Here is a 12,401-nt window from a genome sequence, read left to right on the forward strand (position 1 = left end):
TTTGAGACCAGCCTGGCCAACATGGCAAAACCCTGTCTCTACTAAAAATACAAAATTGGCCGGGCATGGTGGCACATTCCTGTAATCCCACCACTCAGGAGGCTGAGGCAGGAGAACCGCTTGAACCCAGGAGCTGGAGGTTGCGGTGAGCCGAGATGGCACCATTGCACTTCAGCCTGGGCAACAAGAGTGAAACTCTGTCTCAAAAAAACGAAAAATTAGTCGGCTGTGGTGGTGGGTGCCTGTAATCCCAGCTACTTGGGAGGCTGAGGCAGGAGAATTGCTTGAACCTGGGAGGCAGAGGTTGCAGTGAGCCAAGATTGTGCCATTGCATTCCAGCCTTGGTGACAGAGCGAGACTCTGCCTCAAACAAAACAAAACAAATGAACAAACAAAATTTATTTAGGATCTTCCTAACCTCTTTATGTATCTACATTTCCATGTTTCTTACCTAAGTAACCTAACTACCAAACTACCCACTTAGTAATATTTGACTTACATGTTAGTGAAATTCATCTATTGTATTTAATGTGTTAAGAATGGTTGGGAATCTCACACAAGAAAAATGGTTTTGTCTAAAGTGCAAACTCATAGAACATCTGTTTCACTTTTAACATGCGCATCAGAGTCTAGGCACAAGTATAGTGCCATTAATTGATATTCATTGGCTTTTTAATAAATATTCTTTTTCTTTTTTTTTTTTTTTTGAGCCAGTAGCTGGGATTGCAGGCATTTGCCCCCACACCCAGCTGATTTTGTATTTTTGGTAGAGACGGGGTTTCTCCGTGTTGGTCAGGCTGGTCTTGAACTCCTGACCTCAGGTGATCCACCCGCCTTGGCCTCCCAAAGTGCTGGGACTACAGGTGTGAGCCACCGTGGCTGGCCCTTAATATTGAGTGCATCTCATTGTAATTAAATAGGCTGAGAGGTTGCAGGGAAAGGCATTCTCTAAGTAGGGAGGTGAAGAAGTGCATAATCTTCAACATAATCCTGTGCTGCTTACATTCCCTACTTGTTGTGGTAATGATGTTTCTGACAAATGTCAAAATGACTTAAGTAAAAGAACTGTTATTGTACCTCATGTCACTAATAATCATAACTGCCATTTATTATACTGCATGTGCTAGGCTTTCTAACATACATTTTTTATTTGTATTTTCTCAGATCATCTTTGCAACATGGCCAGAAGTAGGCACTGATTGTTGAAAAGAAAATGAGATTTTAGGGAGGTGAAATAACCCAGGTTTCTGTGTCTTTAAAACAGATATTTTTAAACTGCAGTCTACAGGCCAGATCTGGCTCCCTTCCTGTTTTTGTCAATGAGGCTTTATTGTAAATAAAGTTTTATTAGAATACAGCCACATTCATTTTTTTTCATGCTGCAAGGGCAGATTTGAGTAGCCGCAACAGAGGTGTTAATATTCCACTTTGAGGCTGTTATGTATTTACACACATAAGTTATATATACAAATATGCCTACGGTAGTAGTCCTAACCCTTGGTTTAAGCAGAATTTAATTTTCTTGTTAGCTGCTACTCATGTCACCATGTACTTGTCATTTATTTATTAGGCTTATTAATGTTGCAGTGCTTTATCTCCTAAGGTATTTAAACAGAAGAGTCTTTAGTTGTGCTTAGTATAGTAGTGTTTGAAAGATAAACCAAATTTTAATCTATTTTTATAGTTAAAATAGAAAGTGCAGCAATTTTAGTTTAAAAACATAAATATGGGCCAGGTGTGGTGGCTCATGCCTGTAATCCTAGCACTTATGGGAGGCCTAAGTGGGAGGATTGCTTGAGCCCAGGAGTTCAAGACAGCCTGGGCAAAATAAATGAAATCCTGTTTCTACAAAAAATACAAAAATTAACCAGACGTAGTGGTGCATGCCTGTAGTCTCAGCTACTCGGGAAGCTGAGGTGGGAGGATCACTTGAGCCCCAGAGGCAGAGGTTGCAGTGAGGTGAGCTGAGATGGTGCCACTGCACTCCAGCCTGGGTGACAGAGTGAGACCCTGTCTCAACAAAAAACAAAACAAAAAAACCCCACGTTTTCTCAAAGAAACTGTTTCAGTAAGATGATATTTTAACCCATTTCAGACAATTGAGAATTCAGAATAGTCTAGTACTATTTTGGTTAAGTAAATATTTAGAACATCCTAGAGTTTATTTTAAGCTGTAAAACATTTTTCTTTAAACTGTTTTAGAAAGATACTTCCCTACCCAACTCTTAAACAGGTGTTACTAAGCAGATGACTAAATAGTTAACTGAAGTGTGCTGTAATGGAGCAGTTGTTGCTGAATGCACGCAGGTTTGGTGCTTTTAGACTTGGCTTTCTAAAATACATACATACATACATATATATATATATATATATATATATTTATTTTTTTTTATTTTTTTTTTATTTTTTGAGACAGAGTCTTGCTCTGTGCCCAGGCTGGAGTGCAGTGGCGCGATCTGGGCTCACTGCAAGCTCCGCCTCCCGGGTTCACGCCATTCTCCTGCCTCAGCCTCCCGAGTAGCTGGGACTACAGGCGCCTGCTACCATGCCTGGCTAATTTTTTGTATTTTCAGTAGTGACGGGGTTTTACTGTGTTAGCCAGGATGGTCTCCATCTCCTTACCTCATGATCCATCTGTCTCGGCCTCCCAAAGTGCTGGGATTGCAGGCGTGAGCCATTGCACCCTGCCTAAAATTTATGTATATATTTAATACTTTTCTGTCTCTTGTTCTCTGATTTTTCCCTGCTGTCATTGTGTACATTCTGATATTCTGGTGAATTTTTTTTTTTTTTAAACCCAGCTCTTTTTTCTGTTCCTAATTTTTTTGGAGTTCAGCTAGAAATGCCAAGTTTAGTACAATCATGGGCAGTAGAAAGTATAAATAGACTCTTACAATCTGAAATATCCTCTTAAAAGTGTATAAAGTATTTAATGTATTGATTTTTGATTTGGCTGCCCAAGTTCCTTCCACTCCTACTTTGTGGCTTTTTCTTATTACTAGGTAAGATTACTAAGATTATTTGCTACATGCTGTTGTAATAGTTGTATATATTTAGAAGAATGCTTGTTCCTTAAGGTTAGTCATGGGGTTTTTAATATGAAAGCCAATCAATAGGTTTCAAGGAGCTATTGAAATCCCCAAAATTGGATACGGAATGTTTTTAGGCAATGGCTCTACAAATGTTAAGAACAGCTTATTCTTTCAGTAAATATTCATTTGAACACCTATTTTGTACCAAGCACTTTGTCAGTGCAGAGAATCTCTAAGATAAGAGAGGCCAAAATTATGTTCTCTCTAGTTCTTTCTGATTATTTATACTCTTCTTCTTCTTTTCTTTCCAGGAAAAACAAGAATGGTGGTGGCTTTACATTGCAGATAGGAAGGAGCAGACATTAATATCTATGCCATATCATGTGTGTACACTGAAAGATACAGAGGAGGTAACTATCACACAACATGATTTCAGTATTTAAAAAGGCACAGCTGTCACTATCATGCTGCTTCATATATCTTCATATATCTTTTTTTTAAAAAGCAGTTTATCATATTTAGCATATTGTATTCTGTTCGTTGCCTGCATTTTGTAACTGTTCTCTGATGTTTTGGGGGTGAGCTTGTTGGAAATTTATAAATAATTGTTAAAGGTAGGCAACTTAGTCAATGTTTTAAAAACTTGTTCTTAGCTTGTTTTGGGAGTTTTCACTGTTAGTGTCTAAGAACATATGCCTTTCCTCCTCCTCTCCAGAATTTAGTAATAGGATTTTTTTTTGTTCTTATTGGATTAGTGTTAAGTATTAGATCTTTTGTCTTAAAAAATATAAGAAATGATGATGTGGATTTTTTGAGTGGAATTTTTGATTACGTGATATTGTTCACTGTTAATGACATCAGTGAAGTAACATTGTGATGAACATATTTACCTTTGGGAACTGCATTTTTGTTGTTGTTTTTCTTGATTTTTTTTTTTTTTTTTTAATAGGAAGAAGGTTCTGTCTGCCTGTACTTGGTGGACAAAAGCTTTTCAAGATAGCCCTATGATGTTGATTTTTAGTACATATTTTTTAACCCTTTGTAATCAAGTGGTAAATGCATGAAATAGGTTAATAATAAATTTATAGAGGTTGAATTGATGGGCCAGAGGCTCTGTATGTTTGTAATTTTGATCTATATTGCTAGATATTTTATTTCTCTATAAAAAGAATGAATGTCTAAATATGCCTAATGCCTCTCAGCATGTCATACATTTTGAATATCATTGCTAGTTGGAAAGGTGAAAAATAGCATCTTAGATCTTTGGGTTTTTTGTTTTTTTTTTTTAAATTTTTTCCTCTGATCATTTTTTTGAGACAGGGTCTGTCTATGTCAGACCCTGGAGTGCAGTGGCACAGACTTGGCTCACTGCAACCTCCGCCTCCCAGGCTCTCCCACCTCAGCCTCCCAAGTAGCTGGTACTACAGACATGCACCACCATGCCTGGCTAATTTTTGTATTTTTTGTAGAGATGGGGTTTACCCATGTTGCCCAGGCTGGTTTCAAACTCCTGAGCTCAAGAGATCCGCCTGCTTTGGCCTCCCAAAGTGCTGGGATTACAGGCATGAGCCACTGTGCCTGGCCTCTCTGATCTTTTAAGTTTTAAAACCTATTGAAAAGTTACAAGCACAGTATCATGAAACCTCCCTAGATCCCCACCTATCTTCACCAGTTGTTTACATTTAGCTGTTACTTGTTTTATCTTTCTCTCACTGTATGTGTACATACAAAACATGTACATGTGTGTGTGTTTTCCCCTGAACCATTTGAGGTACTTGTAGATACCATGACATGCTACCCCTAACTACTTGACATGTATCCCTTAAGAACCAGGGCCTTGGGCTGGGTGCGGTGGCTCACACCTGTAATTCCAGCACTTTGGGAGGCCAAGGTGGCCAGATCACTTGAGCCCAGGAATTCAGGAGCAGTCTGGGCAACATGGTGAGGCCCTGTCTCTTAAAAAACAAAAACAAAAACCAGGACCTTCTCCATAGGCCCGCTACAATGATTATACTCAGGAAGTTTAACATTGGTATGGCATAATTATCTAATATGCAGTCTGTATTCAGATTTCCTCAACAATTCCACTGATGTCTGTTACAGTTTTTGGTTTTATTTTTAAACTCAGGATCTAATCAAGGATTACACATTGTAGCTGGGTGTGGCGACTTGTGCCTGTAGTCCCAGCCTAACTCAGGAGGCTGAGGCAGGAGAATCACTTGAGCCCATGAGGTTGAAGCTGCAATGAGCCATGATCATGCCCCTGTACTTCAGCCTGGGCAACAGAGTGACCTGTCTCGAAAGAAAGAAAAAAAGACCTTTTTACATTGTATTTGGTTGTCATGCCTCTTTAGTGTTGAATGCTTTCTTGTCCTTGTTTTTTTTTAATCTTTGCATGCCGCTGACATTTTTCAAGAATCCAGGCAAAGTGTTTTGTATAATATCATTTAATATGACTTTGTCTCGTTGGTTACTCTTTATTCATCTTCGTGTTTTTGGCAAGCAAGCTATGTTGGTGATGTACTTCTTACTGCATTATGTTAGAGGTACAGTATATGCCTCTGCCCTATGTTGGTGATATTAATTAAGGTTGCTCATTTAGCTATGGTTTTTCTCTATTGTAAAGGTATTTTTCTCCCCCTCTAATCTATGGGGTGATATTTGGGCCCTGTGTGAATGTCCTATTCTCCAACATTGTTTTAGCCAGTCATTTTAAGCATATATTGATGATTCTTGTCTGAATCAATTTTTACTCTGCTTATTCTATTCAGTGTAGTTTTTATTTCTCTGAAGAGTGAAACTTAACTTTCAGTATGTTTGAGTCATCTTTTTAATGTGTCTGGCCATTGTTCACTTTTCTTGAGTCTTAAAAAATTGGGATTTTTTTTTTTTAATGTTAAGAAATCAGCCCTTTGTGATATGTGTTACAAATATTTCTCCCCAGTTTGTTTTACTATTCTGGTTGTTTCTACCAGGCAGAAATATAAATACCTATGTTTATCCATTTTCTTATTTATTTTTTGTAGTATGATTTTAAGAGGTTTTTTTTTTTTTAATAATTTCTAGGTTTGTGTTATAGTTAGGCCAAACTGAGATTAATTTTTAAAAAAAGATTCCTTCATGATTTTTTCTAGTTTTTTTTTTAAACTGGCATATTTTAATATTTAATCTTGACTATAAAATCTGGATTTTGGAGATTAGAGGCAGATCACCAGAGCTTACAAATGTCATTTTAAAAAAAATTGTTCTTCTTTTGTCCAAGTGGAATAGAAACTTTTTTAAGGTTTGTTATTTGTATTTGAAGTTTATGATTTGATGGTAAGTAAAATACCTTCTTGACCTTTGGCATTGGGCATTTATTCTAGAAGTAAGAAAATTTGGCAAGAAGTATCTCCTATCTAGTGAAGTCTGTTGTTTAATTCCAACATTTCATTTATGCTTTTATACCTACTTAATTTCTTCAAGGTGATAGCATAGAATTTGGTTGCTTTAAGTACTTTTTTCTTAAATTGTGGAGATACAAATTAACCTCATCAGTTCTGCATAATTTGATCTCCTCTTTGTGAGGTATTTATAATATGTAATACATTTCACTTTTCTTTATTATTGTTTATAAGGACTTCAGTAACATTTGTTTGGGCTTTCTGTATCATCTGCAGAAAAAACCTGGCTGTTAAATACTGTGGTCTAGGAATTTTAGGGAGTGAGCTGTTTCCTCCCCATAATACAGATATTTAAGTTCTGATTTTATCTTCTAGGTAGAGCTGAAGTTTCCTGCACCAGGCAAGCCTGGAAATTATCAGTATACTGTGTTTCTGAGATCAGACTCCTATATGGGTTTGGATCAGATTAAACCATTGAAGGTAAGAATAGTGACTCTTCAGTAAATAAGAGTTTTCTGTATACATGTTTAATATACTAGGAAAACAATTCTAGTTCTGAAATGTAGAGTTATGGAAGGAAAAATAAATCATCTCTTGCTTTATATGTGATATACTTGATGGACTAGTCTTTCAATAATAAAGTTTTAGGTTTTAAGGAGTATAACAATTTAGAACATTGAATATAAATTACTTTAGGGATACATTTAATGTGTTGTAACTTTATAAGGCCTCAGCAAATGGGTTCTTTTTTCTTTAGAAAGACACTTTTTTTTTTTTTTTAAACCACAGATTCTATTTGGAGTGTTTATTAATTTCTGAAACTAATTTATTTTTGTCATCTTACAGCATACACTTCTGTAAGTATCATTTGCAGCACACTTTCATCTTTGTTTACCGATTCACTTGAACTTTTTATAAAAGGTGTCCTATTATATTAGAGAGATGGTGCTAAAAGTATTATTGCATTGTAAAGGGTAAAAGTAGCCAATAAAGGCAAACCTTTTTTTCCATGAGGGTTCCATATTTCTTTTATTAACTGTAGAATTTTACGTCACAAGTCTAGCGACTGCAAAATATCTCAGATTTTTCTTCCTTAAAGCAGAAGGCTTCTGTTAAAATATGACTCAGTGTTCTTGCTCAAGAATCACAATTGTTTTATGCCACAGAAATACATTCATAAGTAGTATAACATATAGAATCAAAATATCAAACTGTATTAGAAATTTGTCTACATTTACCTATGGTTAGATTTACTTGTTTTATTTCTGGGATGAAGTGTCTATTCTAAATGAATGAGTTGAATTTAGAATTGTATCCATAGAAATCTATTTCTTTATAATTGCTATGGGCAAAGAAAACCTTTTGTTTACCAAAATTTCTTCCATTATTTCTCCCCAAATTTCTGATGTCTACATTTAATTCTTTTTTCTAGTTGGAAGTTCATGAGGCTAAGCCTGTGCCAGAAAATCACCCACAGTGGGATACAGCAATAGAAGGGGATGAAGACCAGGAGGACAGTGAGGGCTTTGAAGATAGCTTTGAGGAAGAAGAGGAGGAAGAGGAAGATGACGACTAAGCAGTACTCTGAACGGACCACAGTGTTTGCACATATTTGCAATTTTTTGCTGTTTTGGAAGTGTATAATAAACCAGAGACAGTACAGAACTGATGTTGAGGGAGGTGTAGTTTTTTTTATTCTAGAAATGGGTGCATAATATAACTAGGCAGTGGTGCCTTGGTACAACCTGAAAAATGTTAAGGCTTATTGAAACCTTTCAAGTATGGGATGGTGCATTTATTTCATCTGCAAATGATAATAAATCCTTTGTTATTATAACTGTCCAGAAGTGTGGGCTATGTATTATCAGTCTATGGTCCCGGTAAAAGTAAAGATGCAGGAAACACAGTCTATAAATGAGCGACTTTTCTTTGTTCAGCTTTAGTTTTAGCAAACACCACAAATATGTTTTAAGTAACATTGCTCAAGTTTATAATCTCTTGATAAGCTCTATTATTGACATTTTGCAGTGATACAAGACTGTAACAGCTCCATTCATAGATTTAAACTTTTATTTTTACTTATCTTGGTCATAAGTCGGCATTCTCTCACATTCCACATGATATAGAGGGCTACATTTTGCAATTTTTCTTTTCTTAATTGTCCAGTTATCGGACAGATTATAAAAATGGCTTTTAATGGCTTAAAACATTTCTAAACCTGTATCTTAGCAGATCAGTGCAGGATCTAATTCTTTTGATAAACTGTAGCTCTAAAGTGATAGTGGGACCGTATGTTTTCTGATATTGGTGGCTTATGTTATTAAACCTTTTATTAAAAAGGTTCACTTTAAAAGCTGAACTACATCCTTAGTTTTCAGTCTACCTGACTCTATCAGGAGCTTTTTAAGGAAAGTAAGTATAACATGCAAAGGAAGCTTTTTTTGTATTCATTTTGGACTCCTGTCAATAAAAATAGAAGTTTGTTGACTCGTTTTATGTTTCAATGGTGTGTGTCTTTTTACTGTCAGGGCATAAATAGGGCAATCCACTTCTTTATTTTTCAACTAAAAATTGAATAGTATTGTACATTACTGCTAAAGTGACTGCTATTTCTGTATAGTATAGAAAAACCCAGGAGTAAGAGGGATTTCCCCTTGTAGTACAACTGGAAAGATAGTGCTTGTAAAGAGTAGAGATGTATACATGATGAATCACTGAGGGAGGGTGGATATTTTTATTCCTAGATGTGGAGGAAGCATAAGTCTGTAGTATTATAAAACTGATTATAATAATCCTTTCCCATCAAAATTTCCATAGGTCAAAATATTGTTGGAATACTACAATTTGCAACCTTGTTTACTTAAAAGGTTGCCACTTTCAGTGCAGAATTACCACTGCTATCTTATTACTGCAGTAGTTGGAAATAAAAATTGAAAATTACCAAAACCATGAATGGTTTTTTTGGTTCTAAATTTAGGATGTAATATTTTCTATCAAATGGTCAAAGCAGTTTTTTTCACTGTAACCTCAATCACCAGTTTAGTGAGACCCTTTCTTGGCAGGCAGGAGGCAGTGTCACTGAGGATTTTTTTCATTTACTTCATTGAACAAGTAAGAGGGTGAATTTAATTTTCAAATCAGGTTCTGCTGTGAAGCACTAGGGTCTTGAGGCAGCTACTGATTACTTAAGTGTGGTGGCAGGGGGTGAGCCAGCTGGTGTTAAGTGAAAGGAGGGATTAGAGAAAACAGGTGTGGCACAAAGGCAAGGAAACAGAGCAGACAAGACACAACAATGTGTAGAATGCATATTTCCTAGTTTTCTTGAAAGATTTCAAGAAAAGTATGTTTTTTCTAGTGGCTACTTTGCCTTAAAGAGGCTTTGTAAGTTCATTCACACAGCTGGCTTCTCTCTGGGTTTAAGATTCTGGAGAGGAGGGTAACCTAGTAACTCACCACAGTGCTTAAAAAACCACCATCACCAGAAAATTCCAATAGTTGGTTTTCCTTTTCTCTGTGTGTGATGTGTATGTACTTCCCAACTAAGTAAAATAAAATATCCTCTAGTGAGTACTTTAGGTAAACTCTTTCCATATGGCAGTAGTGAAAGAACTGAGCCTTCAGTTGATAGTTCTTATCTGTCCAGCAAGTCGCTGAAATCCACATCCCTTTGTTTTTCCTCTGGAATGAGAATAGCAAACTATGTATCCTAGTTTGCATTTAATCTGATGGAAACTTGAGTGAAGTTTCAGTGTTCTTCCTATAAAAAAACTGACACGTTGTCAACAGTTGATGAGCCTATAGATGATACAGTGTATAGGAAGTGAAATTGAAAGTTACTTAAATTATGTGATATTTTTCTCTAATTGGTAAAGTACCTATTAAAATACAGCTGTTCATGAGGAGACTTATTTACCACAATTAAAAGTGTAGCAGTTGTGATTTTTAGCATTATAATACTTGATTGAGGCCCTGAGGTGTTAATATGTCAATCTCAGAGTTAGATGTTCATGTCCTTTTTGAATTGTTTAAACATTTTTCATGAATTTTTTTTTTTTTTTTTTTAAGTTAGGGAGCACATTGAGTGAAGTTCTCTGTGTAGAAAATACCTTCTGCTCTGCATCTCCCAGCTTGCACTGAGGGCTGGAAAAGGACAGGCCTGTCCAGCTGTACTGTCCCACTGTGTGTGGGGAAGCTTAGGCTCTGGTGGAAGCAGGGGGGCGTAGATGTCAAACAACTGATGATGAAACAGGGAGGGAGAGATATAATAAGGCTCTCTAGGCATGTTATTTTTGACCACAAGCTTTGTTCAGTTTGCTTCAGCCAATCCAAACCATATACTAGTGTTCTGTAGTCACAATTCTTATTTCAAATGTAATTCAGCACCTTACATAATGTTTGAGGAGTTGTCATTCATTCACATATTTACTGAGTTTCTATGTGCCAGGCTCTGTGATTGGATACTAGAGCTATCAAAAAAAAAAAAAAAAAAAAACTCACTTGCTGGTGTTAGATCAGGTAGATGAGTGGCAATCCATTTAAATCCATTTGCCTTGGCCATTGTTTGGAATGCCCTTTTTTTTTTTTTTTTTTGTCTACTGTAGGCAGAAGAATTATTTCTTTAGAGGCTAGCTATTTAATTTGCTGGCCTTTTATTTTCTCTCTCTCTTTTTCTTCTTGAGATGGAGTCTCGCTCTGTCGTCCAGGCTGGAGGAGTGCAGTGGTGCAATCTCAGCTCACTGCAACCTCCGCCTCCCAGCTTCAAGCGATTCTTCTGCCTCAGCCTCCTGAGTAGCTGGGACTATAGGTGCATGCCACCACACCAGCTAATTTTATGTTTAGTAGAGACGGGATTTTGCCATGTTGTCCAGGCTGGTCTCGAACTCCTGGCCTCAAGTGATCAGCCCTCCTCAGCCTCCCAAAGTGCTGGGATTACATGCATGAGCCACTGCGCCCAGCCAGTTGGGTGTTTTTGGAGAAAAAAAAAAAAAAAGCAAACCATGATCCTTTGCTTTAAAATGTTTTTTTAAAACAACTTTCCCACAAATAACCTGATTTAACTCCATGAAATCCCCTATTTAGACTGCCTTAAAGTGAAATAACTATTGGTGAACCATAACATGACATTTTACCAGCTGTGTAGTGACCAGTCCAAATATGTCTCAAGAAGTTAGCACCAAGCATTCTCATCCATTTAAACTTGATGCTAGGGCTATTTTGCAAAACGTAAAAGATGTGATCTTGTACATATTTCTGTAACCTGAGCTGAAAACCCAAATAACAATCATTGACATACTTTAGGGCTATTGTTTCAGGTGGGGGTGTATACATCCCAGGGGCGTGGAGATGATCAGTCCATTGAGGAAGTATTAAAATGATTATTTGTATTTAATCTCATCCTTTTAAATTTCTATTTTTGTGTGTTTTATAATGTACATAATATATTGTACAATTGTACACTTCTATTATTTATAAATAAATATACATTTATTGGTGCATTACATTGTTTTTTTCTGATTTGGGTGCATGATCAAAACATTTGGGCACCACTGCTTTGTGGTATTGATAGGGTGACGTTTGACACCATCTGAGATCACAGAGTGATGTACTCTGGAGTTGGTGGGTTGGCATTCACTGTGTCCAGCCCTACTGTAGCTCCCAAGAGCAGAGTGAGACTTTTCTGAGATAGAGCTGAGTAGGTCTGGAGGTGGGATTGATAGGCAAGGGGAGGATTCTGCACAGCGGTTTTCTGTGGAATGCAGGTGGTGCAGGTGTGGAGCAGCAGTGCTGGGGTCGACTTGCTGGGACTTTGAGCAAATCACAGCCTGTTACTGGTCCTGGCAATCAGTGACGGCTGCAAATGGAAGGTGCGTGTGGGAAGGACTGGCCACTCTTTTCAGCGCGAAGTTGTTCAGGTTAACCTATCAGCCTGGGTACACAAAGGGAGCTGTATCCCTCATACCTTACCAGAAACACCTGAGGTTTACAC

The 12,401-nt window shown here is 37.0% G+C and overlaps 1 protein-coding gene across 1 annotated transcript in view; it reads left to right on the forward strand.

The window, feature by feature from the left end:
* The window catches only part of SEC63 (SEC63 homolog, protein translocation regulator), an 89,491-nt gene extending 77,581 nt beyond the window's left edge, over positions 1-11,910 (forward strand). The window contains exons 19-21 of the mRNA XM_005552219.5: positions 3,344-3,442; positions 6,791-6,895; positions 7,848-11,910. Of these exons, the coding sequence (XP_005552276.1) occupies positions 3,344-3,442; positions 6,791-6,895; positions 7,848-7,991 (348 nt within the window). The 3' untranslated portion in view covers positions 7,992-11,910. The remainder of the gene's footprint in view (positions 1-3,343; positions 3,443-6,790; positions 6,896-7,847) is intronic.
* The last annotated feature ends 491 nt before the right edge of the window (positions 11,911-12,401 follow it).

Source organism: Macaca fascicularis, chromosome 4 (assembly GCF_037993035.2).
Source record: "Macaca fascicularis isolate 582-1 chromosome 4, T2T-MFA8v1.1".
In the NCBI taxonomy this organism is placed as follows: domain Eukaryota; kingdom Metazoa; phylum Chordata; class Mammalia; order Primates; family Cercopithecidae; genus Macaca; species Macaca fascicularis.